Genomic DNA, 20,675 nt, shown 5'->3' on the forward strand with positions numbered 1-20,675 from the left:
GCATATTTGGCTATCTAGGAAGCATTTCATTCTGATTCACCATTTTACTGACATAAAACTCTTTAAATAAATGTGACTATGGAGTACTGGAATGCAATTATTGTATTTAAAACACTGTGGCCTGTTTTACTGTGCTTGTTTTATATCTTGATATGCATAAAAAGCTACTTTTTTAGGCTACGTCTTCCTTTGTTGTATGTAGTTAGACTTTGACAGTCTATCTTTTCAAGCAGGTTCTGAAGACTCTTTTCACCCTCTTCAATTGGAATCTACCCTGAATGAGCACAGCCAGAGTACAGAACAACCGATAGGTCTTCATGTTGCATCTGAACAAAATTCTAAAATTAAAAAGTCAGAAACTGAAGACTACATTTCACCTCTTGGGGACCAATATGAGGAACTGACCAGAAATACTGAGAGCACTAATTTCCTGTCTTCAATACAAAACTTGCAGAGTGCAACTTTGAGTCCACTGGAAGAACAGGGTTCAGTTCATCAACTGACTACAGCACAGACTACAGAAAATGAGACACTTCTGACAGAACAATCAGTTGAAGAAGTTGTGGAAGTGATAAAAGAGAACTTGTGCTTTGAAGAATTACCAGTTGGGTCATCCAGTAAGCACAAGAAGCTTACTGAAACCCCAGTTCTTAGGAATGAAGCAAATAGGATCGTGGAAGGGGACTGTTCACAGTGCAGTACAAGTATATTGGATAAAGAGCAAATCATTCTGGAAGAACAGATGTCATGTAGAATACCTACAGATATGGAGTCGGAAATCTCAGTCAGCCCTTTGCAAACAGTTATACAGCAAAATATTGGTTTGCCAGAAACACCCCAAAATCAAAATTCTAATTCAGAGCTCACAATAAGTTCAGGTTCACGTTCCTCTCAAAGTCTTGTGCCAGTCTGGGTGAGTGAAATAAAGGTTTCACAAAGTAACTGTTAGTGAGTTAAACACCATTAAAATTTCAACCAGTTGCTTCAAGCTACTTTAGACCTTTTGTAATTTGAAAATTTAGTGAGGTTCATTTTACAGTTTTAGTCTGAGACTTCATAACTTGTAAATTTTAATCTGAAATTATCTGATCCTGGCCATTTTAGGTTTAGATTTTAATTGAGACAGGGCTAGCAAGTACGAAAAAAGAAAATACAGTAAAACACTGATTAGCTGACCCCCATTTATCCAACATTCCATTTTATCCAACACAGCCTGGGGCAACCAGGAAACAGCTCCCAGGCAGCCGGCAGCCTGGGGCTGCCGCTGGCAGCTCCTTGTCCCAGGGAGCGAGCACCTGGCAGCCAGCTGTGGAGTCAACGCCATGGTAACAAACAGCCCACCTCAGGAGAGCAGGCTGCTTGCCCTGCAGAAGACGGTCAGGCAGGCAGCAGTGTGCCCCACACCACCCCCTTTTTGCCCTCCATCCCTGTGTCTTCCCCCGGTCCCCCATTATCCGGTATTTTCAGTTATCCAACCATCATTCCCAATTATGTCAGATAACCAGGGTTTTACTATGTAATTTAAATGCTTAATTTAGAGTAGTGGGAAAATAAAGCTGTGTTTTATAAACGCTATTCCTATAAGGATCAAACAACTACTTTTGTTTGCCAAGAATTCGCTTTCAGGGTGTGACTGAAATGAAGAGCTTCAAAAGGTGTCACAAAACTGGGTGACTGGGCAACAAAATGGCAAATGAAATTCAGCATTGATAAATGCAAAGTAATGCATATTGGAAAACATAATCCCGATTATACTAGAAAAGGATGGGGTATAAATTAGCTGTTAGTACTCAAGAGACAAAGTCTTTTGGAGTCATTAAGTGGATGTTTTCAGAAAACTTTCCACAATGTGCAGTGGCAATCAACAAAGCAAACAGAATGTTGGGAATCATTAAGAAAGGGATCCATAAGATAGAAAATATTTATTTCCTCTTCATAAACCCATAGTGTGCCCACATCTTGGCACTGTGTGCCAATATGGTCACCTCATCTCAAAAAAGAGGTATTGGAATTACAAAAGGGCCATTAAGGGGAGATCTGACAGAGGTCTATAAAATCATGACTGATAACAGAGAAAGTTAATAAGGACATGTTTAGTCCATCTTATAACAAGAACTAGGTGTCTCCAAATGAAATTAGTAGGCAGCTGGTTTAAAAGAAACAGGGAGTATTTCATCACACAACTTACAACCAGCCAGTGGAACTCCCTATCAGAGGGTGTTGTGTAGGTCAAGATTTTTTAACAGAGTTATTAAAAAAACGAGATAAATTCATGGAGGATAGATCCATCAGTGGCTGTTAGCCAGTATGGGTGCGGATGGTGGCCCTAGCTTCTGCTTGTCAGTGCTAGGAATATAGGTCATAGGAATGGATCACTTGATGAATTAATAAAGGTGGGAAGAGCATTTTGCTGAGCTATACTTTCACCACGTTGGGCAGATTTCCTTATCTGTATGTTGAACGATCCTTTCCTTTTGGCAGGCTGACAGATGTTGCTGCTTTTAGAAATATTGATTTTTACCTTGATGGTGTCTTTTGTATTTTCTAGGAGACTGAGACAGGACATGGTATTATGGAAGAACCTGATCTGACTCTGTTAAGTTCAGATGACATCAGTGTTGCAGAATCAGAGTCTGAACATGTTAGCCAAGAGAAAAAAAGAACAAATAAGTTGGATAGCCTGGCATACATTGATCAGGCTGAACTTAAAAGTAGTTCTGAGGTAAATCATGATTATCCCTCATTTTGAACATGGCACTGCTGATTTTTTTTTACGTTAGTAAGAATAAGAAGCAGCTTGGTCATTTTGAAGCATGTTGAAAAAGTATTGTAGATCTTTAGCATGTTTTGGGTTTTCCTGATTCAAAAATCTTTGATCCCTTTTATGATGATGCTACATCTTATAAATTTGGACTGATGCAGAGAACTGAAATTTATTCTGACTTTCATTTAGTATCCTGTCTTACCCAGCAGCTTAGTTGAGATGGAGTACTCCTAAGTTCAGACTGTCAGAGGAACAGAAATATCTGGCCATTGTTGTAAAGGCAGAGCAGTAACCCATTTCTGGAAGACTTGATGGGAAGGGCAAAAATCCTGTTACCTTACTAGAGAAAGGGAATCCACGTGTTGGGTAGATGTACACATCAGAGCTATCAGCAGTTCTCAAAATAGACAGAATGGAGTGGGCTCACTGCATTACTGCTTTAGTCTTTCATTATAGTCTTGTTTTGTCTCTTTTTCACCCCTCAAATTAATTGACTGAGGTCTCCAAACGCTCTAGGGAAACTGAATGACTAAACCAGTGGATGTCCATATGCTGTTTCAGTTCTGACTACAGGCTTTCTTTATTCTAATATAGGAATCTTTCCTTAGTGTATTTTGTAGAAGACTTTTAATGAGACTTCTGGCACTGAAATTCAGACAATATTAAGTGGCCTCTTTCTGTCCAATCCTCCCTTTTGCTTCCTAGTGGACAAAGTATAGCTTTTCCTCAGAGCTGAATGACTCAAGCAACTGAGACAAACACGCAGGACTTTTCCAACAGTTCTGGAAAGGTCCATGAGGATGCTGATGCTAAAACTTTAAAACTGGGTTGTGAATTATTATTTCCTTATCTGAAGACTGCCAGTTTCCCTGGCATTTCTGTGGTCGGGTTCTCTTTGACTTACATCATTCTGCTCTTATTTAGATGCTCATGTGTTGCCCACAAATGATCCCTGATTGGTTCCATACATGACAGATAATGCCAGTTAGGCTTATACCATCCTGAGAGTGGACGATCAAGGGTAACTTATTCAAAGAAAATAGCTTTGAGAAAAGGTATATGAGTAACAGGAATGTAGTTGATGTGAGCCAGTGTAATAGAAGATGATCACCGACATTCAAATGAATATCACTGCTTCAGGAGTTGGAATTCAGTTACAAGAGAGCTTAGAGATTGTGAAGAGTTTCAGGTGAATGAAGATGGCTTTCAAGAAGCAATTATACTCTGAAGGAGATTCAGTATAGACAGATGTAAATATTGTGGCAGCACTGGAGAATAACATCTACAATAGGAAAAGGACACAATTTTGTGAGAATGCATAAGGAGCTAGAGATGGAACAGAAAGAAAAGCAAATAGATGTAAGTGTTTGACTGCAGAGTTGTGAAGGCAAAATTTGAGAAGTTTGAGGAGGACAACCAGGTTTATGGGTAAGGATCTGATTTTTTTTGTTTTAAGTTTTTTTAATAAAATGGGTGCTGATGCAGGAATCTGGATTTCCTGCTGTTGTGACCAAAATACATTTTTCTTGCTCCTGCGCTACAGTGGAGATGTATTATCATTTCATTACAATGTACAGCCTGTTCTAAGTACATTACATCAGTCAGTTCTTCTGTCTTGCAACAGGGGAGAGAATTTTTATCTTTAAAACCACAAGCAGACTACTCTGTTTCTACGCTTCTGGACTCTTCTGAAATAACTCAGAGTCCTAATGAGGATCAGTCTCCATTACATCAGTCTGCAGGTACTTATGTGTAACTTTATTATGCTCATTGGAATTGAAACAGAGAATCTCGTAAATATTAAAACATTGGTAAAATACTCCTCCACTTATGGGAAACTTTGTAATTTTATTTTAGCAAACTCAGGGAGTTGGTAAGTAGCAGGGTGGATAAAAATTGATTTTTCTTTGAGCGTTGTACCTGTGGGTGCCCCACTCTGGGTCTTAGTGCATCTTGACGCCGGCCATTGGAGATTCTTCTGTAGCTATGGTTTCCTGTGCATGTGCAGTAGCACCTCCTCATGCTATCTGGCACGCATACAGCATGGGCCCCTCAGTTCCTTCTCTACCGTCCTCAGCTGCAGATGGAGCTTCACTCTCTCTCTCTCTCTCTCTCTCTCTGCTTTATAGTCACCCAGAGTGGAGCACCCATGGTGATACTACTTGAAGAAGAGGAGGTTCCTCACCTTGTGCAGTAACAATCGTTCTCCAAAATGTGTGTCCTCGTGGGTGCTCCACTGCCCTCCCTCCTTCCCCTGCTCTGGAGCATCCTGTTCTTTTTGCTAGGGTAGGGAAAGAATGGAGGGGTCATGCTGCATGCACACCACATAGGACAAGGAAACACTACTGTGCATCCGTAGTGTGGGAAACCATGGCTAAAGAAGAATCTCCGAGTGCCTGCACAAGACACACTGACACCTAGAATGGAGCACCCATTGAGGGGGACATCTCAAAGAATCATAGTTATTGCAGTAGGTGAGTAACTTCCTCATTTAAAAAAAATTAATTTCAATTTTTATTTTTAAATCAATAAAATACTAAATTTTTCATTTAAAAATAAGTTACAGTTAAATCTCATCACAAATATGCTACACATTTAGTATCATAAAAATTAATCTGGCTTTAGTCTGTTCAGCCTAATTACTAACACTCACTTCCTGAAAATTCTGGGCTTTCCATTTCTGTCTCAGCAGACTGAAAAGTAACATATACGCAAAAAAAAAAGACAGAAGCTGGATAGGACTGTTTTTGTTCTGTATTTGTGTTGGTAGAACTTGGCCATGCACTGCAAAGGAATTACTTAAGACGCTGTCTTTAAAGACAGACAACATATAGGAGAGGACAGAGGTGGCATAGAAAGGAACAGTGGAGTGGACTAGAAAGAAAAAATAGAGACATTCTTCAGCGCACACACAGCTTCCTATATTCCCCCACACTTTTGCCACAGAAAAACTATCATGGCTTCTGGGCACAAGAGAGACCCTACATGGGAATATTTGGAAGAAATTTGTTCCCAGGGTAAAAATGGAAAATGTATCTGGTGTAAACAGTGCAAGAAGATGATGCAGGGCCTAGTTGTGAAAGTGAAACATCATAAGGAAAACTACTTAGGAGGAGAAAATTATATGGATATGGCTGAGTGGATCAACTCAGTGGTACCTAAAACAGTTCAGTTAGGCTGTGGCCACACTTGGCCAGAATTTCAAAATGACTGTGCTAATGGCCAAATCGGAGAATGCCAATGAGATGCTGAAATGAATATTCAACACCTCATTAGCGTGCTGCCAGCTGTGCCACATGGAAAGCGCTGCATTTTGATCCCATGTGGCTCCTCTACATGGGGCCCTTTTTGAAAGGACCCTGCAGACTTTGAAATCCCTTTATTCCTATCAGCTGAAAAGTGTCCCGTGTAGACAAGCCGCACACAATCAAAACGTGGCACTTTTGAAGTGCCGCAGCCGGTAGCATGCTAATGAGGTGCTGAATATTCATTTCACAACCTCTTTAGTATTCTCTGATTTGGCCATTAGCATGGCCCTTTTGAAATTTTGGCCAAGTGTGGCCACAGCCTTAGTAATACATCATTCTTCAAGATACTGTCTATGCCTTTTAGTATAGGTCTGATTTGACAACTAAATTCTCAGGATGTTTGCTGTGCTGGATGTTGCTGGAAAAAAAAATTAGTATGGCTTGTTTAATTAATTAACTAGGTTTAGACTCTGATGCCCAAATATACAATACAGAAAGCTGCAGTAAGAGAAATCTAGAGTTGCCAGTTGCCACTGAGTGTCATTTTCTTATTTTGTATTAGATAATGCATTCTCCTTATTTTGGAACGTCATGGCCACAGATGCAATAAGTCTAGTCCCAATTTTTCCTGAGCACAACTCAACTTTTCTCAGTGCTTCCATACTTTTCTCACAAAACAGAAGTGTCCTGGGGATTACTCTGAAATTAAGTGCACTCATAGCTTTATTGGTACCTTGATTTATATTTTTTGGTGATTTAAATTGTGATTTAACTCAATGATTTAAATTAGTCCACCCTGACAGGTAGGATTCAATGGGAATCTAAGAGGAAACAGTTCAAGATGGTTGGCAGTAGTTCAAAGAGACATAAAGGCACAAGTGCAAACTTTCCCACAACGTAGGAAAGATGAGTATGGCAAGAGATGGGAGAGCCCCATTGATCTAAAAATCAGAAAAGAATCCTACAAAAATGAAAACTAGATCAGATTTCAAAGGATAAATTAAAAAAAAAAAAAGTACAAAGGACTTAAATTCGAGCAAAAGAGCTATAGGTTGGATTGTTATGGAAAAACTTCCTGTCAGTGTGGTTCAGCACTGGAATAAATTGCCTAGGGAGGTTGTGGAACCATCATTAGAGATTTTTAAAAGCAGGTTGGTTAAACACCTGTCAGGGATTGTCTAAATCATGGTTTCCCAAACTGGAGGGCATGCCATGCCCCCCCGGGGGTGTGTGAAGTAATTCCAGGGGGATGCATGAGGTTGGCCCAGCCCCGCATCATTGCCCCCACCCCAAGAAAGATCTGGTCCTTGTTTCCAGCTCTCAACTCCTGCCATTTCACATTGGTGAACCAGTGCAGCTGCTATAAAAAGCAGTATGTATGAAAGACAGAATTGGCCAAACTCTCTGGCCATTTGAGTGTCTGTAATTTGAATCGTAGCATTTGTGCCGTATTTTAAGATATTAAGATTTAGTAACAGGTATAGCAAATACAAAATAATATAAATATGCAGTGAAGCTTTATTATATCTGTGGGAACCGTAAATCTAAATTGCAATTTTAATAAATTTCCTAATTCTCCTCAAAGCAAACCTGGCAAAATCCATAACAGTGAAGCTCAGTATTAGCAGTTATCTAAATTGATAGGTTATTACAGGTGATGATGATCTCCTGAGACTTTGTTTCCTTACAGTCATGTTGCTAGAGTTCACTTCTACACCATGTAGTTTACAAGAATCCTTTTTAAAGAAAAAGAAAAGCTTCATTGAGAAGTCCTCTAAAAGAGTGGAAGAAATAAAAAATGGAGAGAGAAGTTCTAAAAAGCCTCAAATTAAGTTGTTGCAAAGGGATAAGACTAAAAAATTTCATCTGCCAAAGGAGCATTCTCCTACTTCTGGTAAGTTTCATTTGGAAGTAGGGTAAAGCAATAGGAGTTCTTTTAGTAATTATTCAGTAAAACAGGATGGATTTTGCTACTCTTGGATATTTGTTCTTGTGGATTAGAATATTCTGTCACAGCAGTCTCAGTTTTTTTTCACTGCCTGGATTACATCTTAAGTAGGAACGTTTTAGAGAGAGAAATACTTCACCTTTCTTTTATAATCTTAGGATCACCTTTTCGCCAACTGAGTTAGGTAAAATCCCTAGGAAAAGAGTAATTCCTTACTGGAAAAGGAGTACTGAGAAAGAAGAAACTAAAAATGTTACTAGTGGGAAAGACAACCTGGAAGTATGGCGCATAGCTAGCACCATTATGACCAACTATCTCTGGCCCACTATAGACAATTGTCTAAAAACTGTGATGGCTTCACAACTTGATGGTATATCTCTGAGTTAAGGCTGTTACTGTTGACTTTGGCCAAGGCTCAGGCTATAGTTACAGTGAGGTTTCTGTTTCGGGATGCATTTGTATCCTGAAATGGAAACCCAGCAGCTAAACAATGCACTTGAATTAGCAGGGCTAGTTTGAGCATGGTATTTCATAGCCAGCATTAAATTTGAAATAAGTTATCTTGAAATAACTTATGCAATTTGGGATACAGAAATTGTGTAAGTTATTTCAAGATACGGCCATTTCAAGATTATAGCCATAGCCTTCGAGAATTACTCTTAAAGAAAAAATTCTGCTCCCTAGAGTCTATTCTACTAGCCTATTTCTTTTCAAACTTGTTTTCTCCAAAATAGGAAATGAGATTTGATTTTTTTTTTTTTTTTTTTTTTTTTTTTTGTTTCAAACATTACTGCCTTTTCAGGCCAGTGTTCACCAGTCTTTTCTGAAAATTGTTATCTGTTGATCATGAGGCACAATTTTGTAAAAGGTGTAAACTTATCCTGCTAAAAATTATATAGTGGATACTTCTCCAGTTTACTGTGTTGTCACTGCTCTGAATTAGCTGGTCTTTGGCCTCATAGTTGCATTTGTCAAGTTTAAAAAAACTTTTTTTTTTCCCCCCCCAAACAAAGGTGCAGTTGTCAGTCAGTTGAAGAAAGTGGGGGAAGTAATAGTATGCTCACCAGAGGACAGAAAGTCTGCAGGTGTTCAAATGCAGCAGCGCACTTTAAGGTATTGTGTGAATATAGTGGGAGAATATATTGGGAGGAATTGGACTCATTAAACTACTTCTGTTTCTGAAATAATATTTCTTGCAGTAAATATAGAGCCTTAATTTTTAGCAGTGGATTCTGATCTGCCAATTATTTCAGCCCCTGAGACAAAAATAAAAGGAGTTCTCACAGAGACCAATATTTTGTGCTTCTTGGTTTTGGAAGTTTCCGGTTAGGAAACTTGGGTAGAGAAGGAATTTTCTTCTTCGAGTGGTCCCTGTGGGTGCTCCACAATAGGTGTCGGACTCGCCCGGTGCCGCAGATCGGAAATCTTCCAGTAGTTTCTCCTGTATCGCGCATGCGCCGGTGCGCGCCGCCCCCCTGCGCGCCTCCAGCCGCGTGCACGATCCAGTCCCCGCCAGTTCCTTCTCAACCGCCATCAGCTGCAGACAGAATCCACTCAGGCTAAGGCCAGAGTCAGATTACTTAGTGGTTTTTTTCCATGTGTGATTTGTTGTTTTTCGGTTATTAACAAAAAAAAAAAAAACCCTCCTTCTCCGTTCCTCCAACCAATGTCACCATGGCTTGGGCCACCTTCACCATTTTCTGGGATTGGATCCCCTGGAGTACTATCACAAGCCAGTTTCACCTCTATCGGTGTCGTCGCAGAGGTCTCGCTCTCCCAGACTTTGGGGGTACACACCCCGTGAGTGGTCCAGGTCTCCATCCCCGGACCCTTGCGCATGCTGCCATGGTCGTCCTATCATGCTGGACACAGACAAACCACAGGCCTGCACCCAGAGGCAGGTCCTCTCCTCCTCCCCACCCCCCGGCCTGCTCAATACCCCCGTGGGCGCTCCCGATCAGGGACGGAAACACAGTTGTCTCAAGGGGAGTTAATTTTAGAACCCCGTTTCCTTCACAATCCTCCAGCGAGCAAGTGTGTCATCGCCCGCGGGAACCCGAGGGTTCGAGGGAGGTTTAGCTTAGGGGTTCCTCCCCAGACGAGGCCATGGCCCCCGGGGATCTCTCCCCCCTGGATGACCTTAAACAGTTTCAGGAGCTGTTTAAAAGGGTGGCTTTCACGCATGACATTCAAACGGCAGAGGTGCAGGAGAAACATTACAAACTCCTGAAAAATTTGAGACCCCCGGCTTCATCCAAAATTGCTATTCCGCTGGACGAAGCCATTCTGGAGTCAGCCATTACTATATGGCAGACTCCGGCCTCTGTTCCGCCTACAAATGAGAGAGCGGATAAGAAATACTTCGTCCCGGCAAAGGGCATGGTGTTCCTCTTTAGTCACCCACAACCAAATTCTTTGGTGGTCGGGTCGTCCCAGCAGAGGTCAAAGGCTTCTCAGTACAAATCGGGGGATCAGAAAAGGATGCTAAGAAGCTAGAGCTGTTTGGCAGGAAGGTATCTTCCTCTCCTATCCTACGATTGAGAATGGCAAATTATGGGCACACCTAGCAAACCATAATTTTGATAATTACTCTGGGCTTACTCCCCTCATGGATTCACTTCCGGAAGACAAAAAGCCGGTGTTAAAGGCGATTGTTCAAGAGGGCTACGCAGCATCGCAGAAGGGAGCCCAGATTGCCCTGGACGTGGCGGACACGGCGGCACATTCAACGGCTACAGCAGTGGTCATGCGTAGAGAATCCTGGCCCCAGACGTCGGGTATCTCGAGGGACCTACAGGCGAAGATCATGGACCTTCCCTTTGATACACAAAAGCTGTTCGCAGATTCAACGGACTCGGTCCCTCACTCCAGTAAGGACTCGAGAGCTACACTTAGAACCTCGGATATTTATACTCCCCCATACAGGAGGGGAAAAATTTTATCCTCAGCAAAGACGCTACGCTTACAACTACAGCGTGCTCAATATCAACGGGGCTACGGCCAAGGGCACTATCAATAGCGGCAACAGTACAGAACTCCTAGGCGACGTTCTCAACAAAGCCGTACGCCCTCAGGTCAGGCCTCAAAGGCAACAAGTTAGATGGGTATGTCGGGGGCTGCACTATCAATACCCTCGCTCAATGCCACTCTCATCTCATGTTCCATCATCGCCTCAGACCGTTCCACTCCCAATGGCAAAAGATCCCCTCAGACATATGGGTGCTGGAGATCATAGCCACGGGTTACGCGATCCCCTCCCAGTCACTTCCACCGACGAAGCCTCCCACCAGGCCTCACCTCAGGGATGCTGCCACGAGGCGAGGCTCAAGCAGAAGGTGACTCACCTTATGTTCACAAGGGCGGTGGAAAGAGTGCTGGAATAATTCCAGGGGAAGGTTTTTATTCATGCTACTTCCTACCAGAGAAGAAAACAGGACACTGGAGGCCCATCTTAGATCTTCGGGGCCTCAACCGTTACTTGCGCAAGCAACGGTTTCGGATGATCACAGTTGCTTTGATACTCACGGCACTGGACGATGGAGATTGGGTTGCAGCACTCGACTTACGAGATGCTTACTTTCATATAACAATCCACCCGGCACACAGACACTTCCTCCGCTTCACGGTCGGCCAGGAGCGCTTCCAGCACAGGGTTCTTCCGTTTGGCCTCTCCTCGGCCCCCAGAGTCTTCACCAAAACCCTGGCAGTGGTGTCAGCCTACCTGCACAGACAGGGGGTGTTTATTTTTCCCAGATCTGGGCTACTGCCTGCTGAAAGGGGACCTCGAAGGCAGAGGTTTCACGCATGATACGCGTCACAGCGGACACATTTCTTTGCTGGGTCTAGTCATCAACCTCGCAAAGTCAAAGTCTGAACCCACACAACATATAGAGTTTATAGGGGCACGCAGAAACTCTATCACAGCAGGGGTGTACCTACCCGATGCTTGCTTCCGCGCAATCAGTTCGCTGGTGAAAGTCATTACATACAGCCCCACAGTGCCGGTCTTAACGTGCCTACAGCTGCTGGGCCATATGGCGGCAGCGATGTTTGCGGTACAGAATGCGAGGTTGCACATGTCAAGCCTGTAGCGTTGGCTGGTGAGCGTTTACAAACCGGCATCCCACACTGTCCACAGGGTGGTGTCACCCACAACAGGGGTGCGCAGATCCCTGGCGTGGTGGGAAAACCCCGAGAATCTGCTAGTGGGGGGTGCCTTTTCACCAACCACAAATTTCTATTTTTCTTACCACTGACGCCTCCCACATGGGATGGGGAGCGCACATCGGCAACAAGGTAACGCAAGGGCTGTGGTCCCCTGCGGAACAGGCACTGCACATATCCATACTGGAGCTCAGAGCAGTGTTCAACGCCTGCAAAACATTTGAGATTACCTACCTGGCAAAGTAGTCGAGATTCAATACCGAGAATACCTCCATTATGTTCTACATCAATCAACAAGGAGGAGCACGATCCCGTGCCCTATGTGCGGAAGCACTCTGATCGTGGAATCAGTGCATCGCCAACAACATAACGTTGAAAGCCTCGCACTTGCCGGGCGCTCACAACGTGAATGCAGATCAGCCGAGCGGGTGCTGCGCAATCACGCACGAATGGCAGATCCGCTCCAATCTGCTACAGCACATTTTCGTACATGGGGGTTTTCCCCAGATTGATTTTTTTGCCACCCAGTACAAAAAAAAAGTGTCCCAGTACTGCTCCAGGCCAGGAGTGGGGCGGGGGTCCCTGGGGGACGCATTCATGTTTTCATGGAAGGGCTCCCTACTTTATGCGTTTCCCCCACAGCGCTTATCCGCAAGGTCTTGCACATAGCCAGAAGGGAGAGAGCTCGCATGATACTCATAGTCCCGCTTGGGATAGGCAGCAATGGTTTCCCTTGCTTCTGCGCATGTCGGACCGCCCACCGCTCCCTCTGCCGGTAGCGCCAGACTTACTCACACGGGCTCAAGGGTCCGTAGTGCACCCTCACCCTCAGGGTCTGCACCTACAAGCATGGCTACTCCATGGCTCAGCTCCTTAAAGAGCACATGTACGGAGGGAGCACAACAAGTCCTGGAATGTAGCCGAAGGACCTCCACCAGCAGGACTTGCAAGCAGAAATGGACTCGATTCACAGCCTGGTGTTCCGCCAAGCAGTTAGCTCCCCTTGACATCCCTATACCTGTAATACTAGAATACTTATTGGACCTCAAGAGAGGCGGGTTTTTTCTCTATCCTCGCTAAAGGTCCACCTCGCCGCTATATCAACCTTTCGGCGTACAGAGGGAGGGCCCACAGTATTTGCCCATCCTATCGTTACCAGGTCCTTGAAGGGGCTGGTAAACCTGCACCCCCCCTCGGAAACCGCTTCCACCATCGTGGATTTTGGACTTGGTGCTCAGCACGCTATCGGGTCCACCTTTTGCACCATTAGCCACAGTTCCCCTACGTCTCCTTACGATAAAAACAACCTTCCTCCTTGCAACTACGTCAGCCCGCAAGGTGAGTGAGCTCGCGGCAGTGATGGCAACGCCGCACTGCACAGTATTCTCAAAGGAGGCAGTAACCTTAAGGCTGCACCCAGCCTTTGTTCCAAAAGTCTCTTCGGAGTCCAATCCTAACGCGCCAATAGTTTTACCCTCGTTTTACCCGAAGCCTCACAGCTCTGGCAAGGAGGCACGCCTGCAACTCCTAGATATGAGGAGGGCGTTGGCCTTCTACACAGACAGAACTAAGTCCTTCCGGAAAACGGACAGGCTTCTAGTCTCTCTCGCTCCCGGGTCAAAGGGAGAAGGTCTCTCTTCACGGAGAATCTCAAAGCACATTGTGTCGTGTATAAGCACGTGCTTCGAACTTCGAAAGACTCCTTTGCTGGCCCCGCCCAGGGCTCACTCCACCAGGGCGGTGGCAGCATCAACAGCCTTCTTCAAGGGCATCGCATTAACAGACATCTGTAGACTGGCGACCTGGTCATCCTATGACACCTTCGCCAAGCATTATGCCCTGCCTCGGGTATTCCAAGAGGATACCCGTCTGTCGACAGCAGTCCTCTCGGGGGCAAGCTGCACGTAAACTGATTACCCATCTCCTTACTTGGGTTACTGCTGGGTGGCACCCACGGGGACCACTCGAAGAAGAAAGAGAAGTTACTCACCTGTAGTAACGATGGTTCTTCGAGATGTGTCCCCATGGGTGCTCCACCACCCGCCCATCCTCCCTGCTTCGGATCTCTGTCTAGTGTTTTTCAGGAGCATCCGAGGCGGTTGGTCAAGGAACTGGCGGGGACTGGATCGTGCACGCGGCCGGAGGCTTGCAGGGGGGGGCCGTGCGCGCTGGCGCATGCACGATCCAGGAGAAACTGCTGGAAGATTCCTGATCTGCGGCGCCGGGCGAGCCCGACACCTATTGTGGAGCACCCACGGGGACACATCTCGAAGAACCATCATTACTACAGGTGAGTAACTTCTCTTTTCTCCATGACAGATTGCCAGAGACACTGGGTTTTTTGCTTTGTTTTGACTTTTCTGCTGCACGGGACATGAGTCATTTTACTGGTTTGAACTAGAGTAAATGGTGGTTTCTCTAGATTTGAGGACTCACAAAGTCAGCCAGGGATCATGGGTCTATTACAGAGTTTGGTGGGTGACGTTCTGTGGCCTGCAATGCATCATTCAGTAGGTCTGACTAGATGTTTGTGGTGGTCTCTTCTAGCCTTGAAATCTGAATCTGAGTCCACCCAGTTCAGGCTTAATTGTTTTCACTTTTATTTATAAAACTTCTGGCATAGGCTATAGGTATGATGAAATAGAGACCCAAGTTACAAAACTTTGGGCTACTGGGAAGTTCCCCTGTGTTTTGTGATGATCACTGCCATCTATGATCCCTGGTCTGGTCCAGCAGGCTTGTTCCTTCAGTTTCTGCTCAACTATTTCTCCAGGCAGTTCTACCCTTGTCCCTTCATTTGAATTCTTATACTTGTCCACCTTACGTTATTTATTAATTTAATTTTTCTCCAGTCAGCATTAAGCATTCCTATGTAATCCATATAGTGTGCACATGTAAGCTTCAATTTACACAACTTTGGCTACATACGCAGTTTTCATGTCATCTTGTCCTTATTTTTCCCAGTAAAATCCATTACAGGGTTCTGTACTGTTACATTAACCTTTCCCTTTTCCAGAAATCTAATGGAATGTATTCCATGAACAAAACATCACTTTTGTCTAGCCAGCAATAGCATTATTTTAGTAGAGCTACTGAAGAATGAGAGAAATTCTTATGTTGAAGACTTTTGACATTGAGTTCCACTCAAACTGTTTTCCCTTTCTTTGAATTGGGTTTGTGTTATTACAATTAAAATAATTATTCAATCAATTGTGTTTACTGTTTAAATCTAACTTCAGGATTTTAGATCAATAAAGTGTTTGGGAAATGCTAGTCATGTGTCAGATATCAAGGTGATAATATATAGTAAAACAAATATTCTCAAAACTGGATAAGAAACATGATGGATATAAATAGTGATTAAAATTTGCGGCATACTAGAGAAATAACCCAAAGTTGCATTTTTATTACAGTTAATTAACCCTGTATATGTAATACAAATGCTTAAAGTTGAGTTCCCCTTAATATGTATATGCATTTTTGCTGTTTGACAGACTTTATAATCAACTAGCCGAAGTGAAAAGCAGAAAGGAAGAGAAATCAAGGCAAGAAACCTGTGCTAAAAACAGGAAAAAGGCTAAAGAGTTTCAAAAGGTAACTGCATGTGGTACAGTGTCTTCCACCTTTTGCTGTAGCATTTCTGTATTCTAATGCCTGTTGTTCTGAGCAGTTTTAATTTTACTAAGCTGCAGTCCCTATTTAATAAGACTATTAAAGACTACTGCAGTCCCTATTTAATTTATCTGTAGTCCCTACTTAATAAGACTGCTACATATATAGTATTGTAAAAAGCCTAGAGTTCACGAAAAGTAAATATGGGCGAGCCACTCTTGTTGTAATGATATTCACGTCTGGTGCGACCCTCTGGCTAAATTTTTTTAATGCGTCATCAAAAACATTTGGGCCATTTCTCACAATAAGAATAGGATAAAATGTCATTCTTCTTCGAGTGTCCCCGTGGGTGCTCCACATTAGGTGTCGGGCTCGCCCGGTGCTGCAGGTCGGATCTTCCAAGCAGTTTCTGCCGGACCGTGCATGCGCCAGTGCGCGCCGCTCCCTTGCGCACTCCTGGCCACGTGCGCGATCCGGTCCCCGCCAGTTCCTCTAAACCGCCGTCGGCTGCAGACGGAATCCGACTAGGCTACGGCCAAGTTAGTGTATTCAATGGTTTTAGCTGTTTTCTTTAAAGTTTTCAAGTTCTTAGTCTATTGTTAAGTTAGCCAGTTGTTATTTTAAAAAAAAAAACAAGAAACAACAAGTGGGACGGAATTCAGTCCGGTCCTAGTAACAAGCGGAGCACTGGAGGCCAGGAGCCTAGGGCCATTAGCCCTCCTGCCGCGGCAGGCTATCCGAGAGGGGGAAAACAGCACAGAGAAGGTGCTAAGTACCCCATTAACAACTAAAAGACTCACCAACAACGTCCTCTTCAGGATTCAAGAAATGTGAGTCTTGCCGAGAGGCAATGCCAGCGTCTGATGGGCACAGTCACTGTATAAGGTGCCTTGGGGAGTCCCATGTCACGCAGAAATGCTCCTTCTGTGCAAAATTAACAGCCAGAGCAAGGAAGGACAGGGAGATGTGGCTTAAAATGCTGCTATTCGACAAGGCCCTCCAGCCAGACGTGCCGGAGCGGCCGCAGCAGGAGGGACCCTCCGGGGCCCATAAAAGGAAAGCTGCCTCCCTCACCCCATCAGCGCAAAAACGGAGGAAAGTCTCCCCAACCCGATCCCTGCCGGCAGCAACAGTGAGCGGGACGGGAGGAGCACACAGCCCCCAGCCGCAGCAACAGCTGATCGGCGGCGGCACAGAGAGCCACGTGGAGGCGGCTCAGCCTCCGATGATCAAACAGCCGCCCCGCGCCGCAGGCAGGGCGGCGGCTAAACAAGTGCCAGTACCAGCGGCACCGCAGGCAGCGGCACCGACCCCCGGGGAACCGGCAGTGCAGAGCGCGCAGGCATGCAGCCTGCAGGCACCGGAGGACACCGCCCAAGAGCGTGCCGAGCGCGGCGCGGACGGGGCCGAGATCCCCTGCATGTCAGGGGGCGGAGCCACCCCCTCAAGGGAGGGGGAAGGCTGCACAGAAAACAAGGCGCCGCAGCCCCTCTCCAGACAGGGCTGCAGAGTTGCTTTCTCTCAGCCCTCCGCTCATGCTGCGGACTCCAACTAGAAGGCAGGGGTCCCCCCTAGCCTACCCAGAGCCCCCGTCTCCATTTTTACAACCAGCCTTGCCCTGGCTGGGACCACCCTCACCTTTCTTGGGGTTTGAGCCACTGGAGTACTATCACAAATCGCTCTCTCCAGTGTCCCATGTCTCTCGACAATCTCGCTCCCCCAGACGCAGGGGGTACGCACCAAGGGAGTGGTCCAGGTCACCTTCCCAAGAACAGTGCCCATGCTGCCATGGTCGTCCCTATCACGCGGGGCAAAGACACCACTGGCATTCTACCAGGGAAAGATCCCCACAGACGGTCCCATATCCCCGAGGGCAATTGCGAACGGGGACAGAGACTCAAGTATCTCACGGGGAACTGGTTATGGAACCCCGAGATTTTCCCTCGCAAGCTTCCAGCGAGCGGATGTACCATCGCCAACAGAAACCGGAAGGGTCCAGAGAGGCGTATCCTAGTGGTTCCTCGCTCTCCTCCCCGGACGAGGCTACGGCCCCGGGGGACGTCCATCCTCCGGACGATCTCAAACAGTTTCAAGAGCTGTTTAAAAAGGTGGCCTTCACGCAAGGCATCCAGACAGCAGAGGTGCAAGAGAAACACCATAAGCTCCTCAAAAATCTGAGACCTCCGGCCTCCTCCAAAATAGCAATACCGCTTGACGAAGCAATCTTGGAGTCTGCCACTACGATATGGCAGACCCCTGCGACTATTCCGCCTGTCCACAAGAGAGTGGACAAGAAATACTTCGTGCCGGCGAAGGGCATGGAGTTCCTGTTCAGCCACCCACAACCAAATTCCTTGGTGGTAGAGTCGTCGCAACAAAGATCAAAGACATCTCAATTCAAGACAGGGGGAACAGACAAAGATGCCAAGAAGCTAGAGCTGTTCGGCAGAAAAGTCTACTCCTCCACACTACTGTTGCGAATGGCAAATTACGCAGCGCATCTAGCGAACCACAATTTCGACAACTACACTAGGTTAACCTCCCTCATGGACTCGCTTCCAGAGGACAAGAAACCGGTGCTCAAGGCCATCGTGCAAGAAGGCTACGCGGCCTCGAGGACGGGAGTTCAGATCGCCCTGGATATTGCAGGCACAGCAGCACGCTCCACAGCTACGGCAGTGGTGATGCGAAGGGAGTCCTGGCTCCAGACTTTGGGTATACCGAGGGATCTGCAGGCAAAGATCGTCGATCTTCCCTTCGACACGCAGAAGCTGTTTGCTGAATCAACTGACCCGGTCCTTCATTCCAGTAAAGATTCAAGAGCCACACTTAGGACCCTGGGGATTTACACCCCTCCATACAGAAAGAAAAAGTACTACCCTCAACAAAGACGGTACCAGTACCACAGGAGTTATGAGCAAGGGCGACATCAACAGCACCAGCAGTACAGAACTCCCAGGCGACGTTCCCAACAGAGCCGTGCGTCCTCGGGGCAGGGCCAAAGGCCACAAGTTTGACACACAGATCCAGGGCTGCGCCATCACTACCATCGCACAAGGTCATCCGAAGTTGTTATTCCACCATCGCCTCCGACCATTCTATGACCAGTGGCAAAGGATCACCACAGACAAATGGGTGCTGGAGATCATAGCCACGGGGTACGCCATCCCCTTCCAGTCGCTCCCACTGCCACGACCTCCACCCAGGCCCCACCTCCAGGAGGCCTCCCACGTAGCGAGGCTCAAGCAGGAGGTAGACCATCTCATGTTCATAGGGGCAGTGGAAAGAGTGCCGGAGCTACTGCAAGGGAAAGGGTTCTACTCGAGGTACTTCCTCACGGAGAAAAAGACAGGAGGCTGGAGGCCCATCTTAGATCTTCGAGGCTTCAACCGGTACCTGCGCAAGCAGCGCTTTCGGATGATCACAATCGCCTCCATCCTTACGGCACTGGACGATGGAGATTGGTTCGCAGCCCTCGACTTACAAGACGCGTATTTTCACATAACTATCCATCCGGCTCACCGACGATTCCTCCGGTTCATGGTAGGCAAAGAACATTTTCAATACAAGGTCCTACCGTTCGGCCTCTCCTCGGCCCCCATAGTCTTCACCAAGACCTTGGCAGTGGTGTCAGCCTACCTGCACAGACAGTGGGTATTTATATTCCCGTATCTGGACGACTGCCTACTCAAAGGGGCCTCGAAGGAAGAGGTACTACGCATGATACGCATCACAGCAGGCACGTTCTCTTCGCTCGGCCTGGTTATCAATCTGGCAAAATCAAAGATAGACCCCACACAGGACATAAGAGTTCATACGGGCACACATAAATTCTATTACAGCGAGAGTGTATCTACCAGAGACACGCTTTCGGGCCATCGGCTCCCTCGTGCAAGTCATCACCTTCAGCCCTACGGTGCCGGTTCTGACGTGCTTACAGCTGCTGGGCCACATGGCAGCAGCGATGTTCGTAGTACAGAACGCCAGGTTACACATGCGCAGCATGCAGCACTGGCTGGCGAGCATATACAAACCAGCAGCACACACCGTTCACAGGGTGGTGTCGCCCACAACAGAGGTGTGCAAATCCCTGCAATGGTGGGTAAACCCCAAGAACATGCTAACAGGGGTACCCTTCCACCAACCACAAATATCGGTTTTTCTTACTACAGATGCCTCCCACATAGGGTGGGGAGCACACATGGGCGAAGAGGTGACGCAAGGACTGTGGTCCTCCACGGAACAGTCACTGCACATAAATATACTGGAGCTCAGAGCGGTGTTCAATGCCTGCAGACACTTTCGAGACCATATACAAGGCAAAGTAGTCGGGATCAGTAGAGACAATACCTCCACCATGTTTTATATAAATCGGCAAGGAGGAGCTCGGTCCCATGCCTTATGTGCGGAAGCAGTCCGGTTGTGGAACTGGTGCATCGCCAACAATATAACCTTGAAAGCCTCGTACTTACCAGGCGCTCACAATGTGAAGGCAGACCAGCTGAGCAGGCGTTTCACACTCACGCACGAGTGGCAGATCCGTCCCGATCTGCTATGACCGATTTTTCACGCATGGGGCTTTCCCCAGATAGACGTGTTTGCCACTCAACACAACAAGAAGTGCCCACGATTCTGCTCCAGGGCAGGACTGGGACGGGAGTCCCTGGGGGATGCATTCGCGATCTCCTGGAGGGGTCCCCTGCTTTACGCTTTTCCTCCCACAGTGCTGATCCACAAAGTCTTGCAGAAAGCCAGGAGGGAAGGAGCCCGAATGATCCTGATAGTCCCAACATGGGATTGACAGCAATGGTTCCCCCTACTCCTGCGCATGTCGGACCGTCCACCGATGCCCCTTCCGGTGGCGCCGGATCTGCTCACGCAAGCCCAGGGGTCCATAGTGCATCCGCACCCCCAAGGCCTGCGACTACAAGCGTGGTTA

At 46.4% G+C, this 20,675-nt stretch overlaps 1 protein-coding gene across 4 annotated transcripts in view; it reads left to right on the forward strand.

Annotated features, from left to right (window-relative positions):
- CEP295 (centrosomal protein 295) overlaps window positions 1-20,675 on the forward strand; it is a 74,341-nt gene that overhangs the window by 51,313 nt on the left and 2,353 nt on the right. For 2 of the 4 annotated variants that reach the window (XM_074984118.1, XM_074984110.1), the window contains exons 23-28: window positions 231-913; window positions 2,549-2,722; window positions 4,389-4,506; window positions 7,703-7,906; window positions 8,974-9,073; window positions 15,619-15,718. In XM_074984118.1, coding sequence (XP_074840219.1) covers window positions 231-913; window positions 2,549-2,722; window positions 4,389-4,506; window positions 7,703-7,906; window positions 8,974-9,073; window positions 15,619-15,718 — 1,379 coding nt within the window. Of the gene's footprint in view, window positions 1-230; window positions 914-2,548; window positions 2,723-4,388; window positions 4,507-4,893; window positions 5,174-7,702; window positions 7,907-8,973; window positions 9,074-15,618; window positions 15,719-20,675 lie in introns of those variants that run through there. The other 2 variants (XM_074984127.1, XM_074984132.1) reach the window with 2 other exon arrangements.

This window comes from Carettochelys insculpta, chromosome 1 (genome assembly GCF_033958435.1).
Source record: "Carettochelys insculpta isolate YL-2023 chromosome 1, ASM3395843v1, whole genome shotgun sequence".
In the NCBI taxonomy this organism is placed as follows: Eukaryota; Metazoa; Chordata; order Testudines; family Carettochelyidae; genus Carettochelys; species Carettochelys insculpta.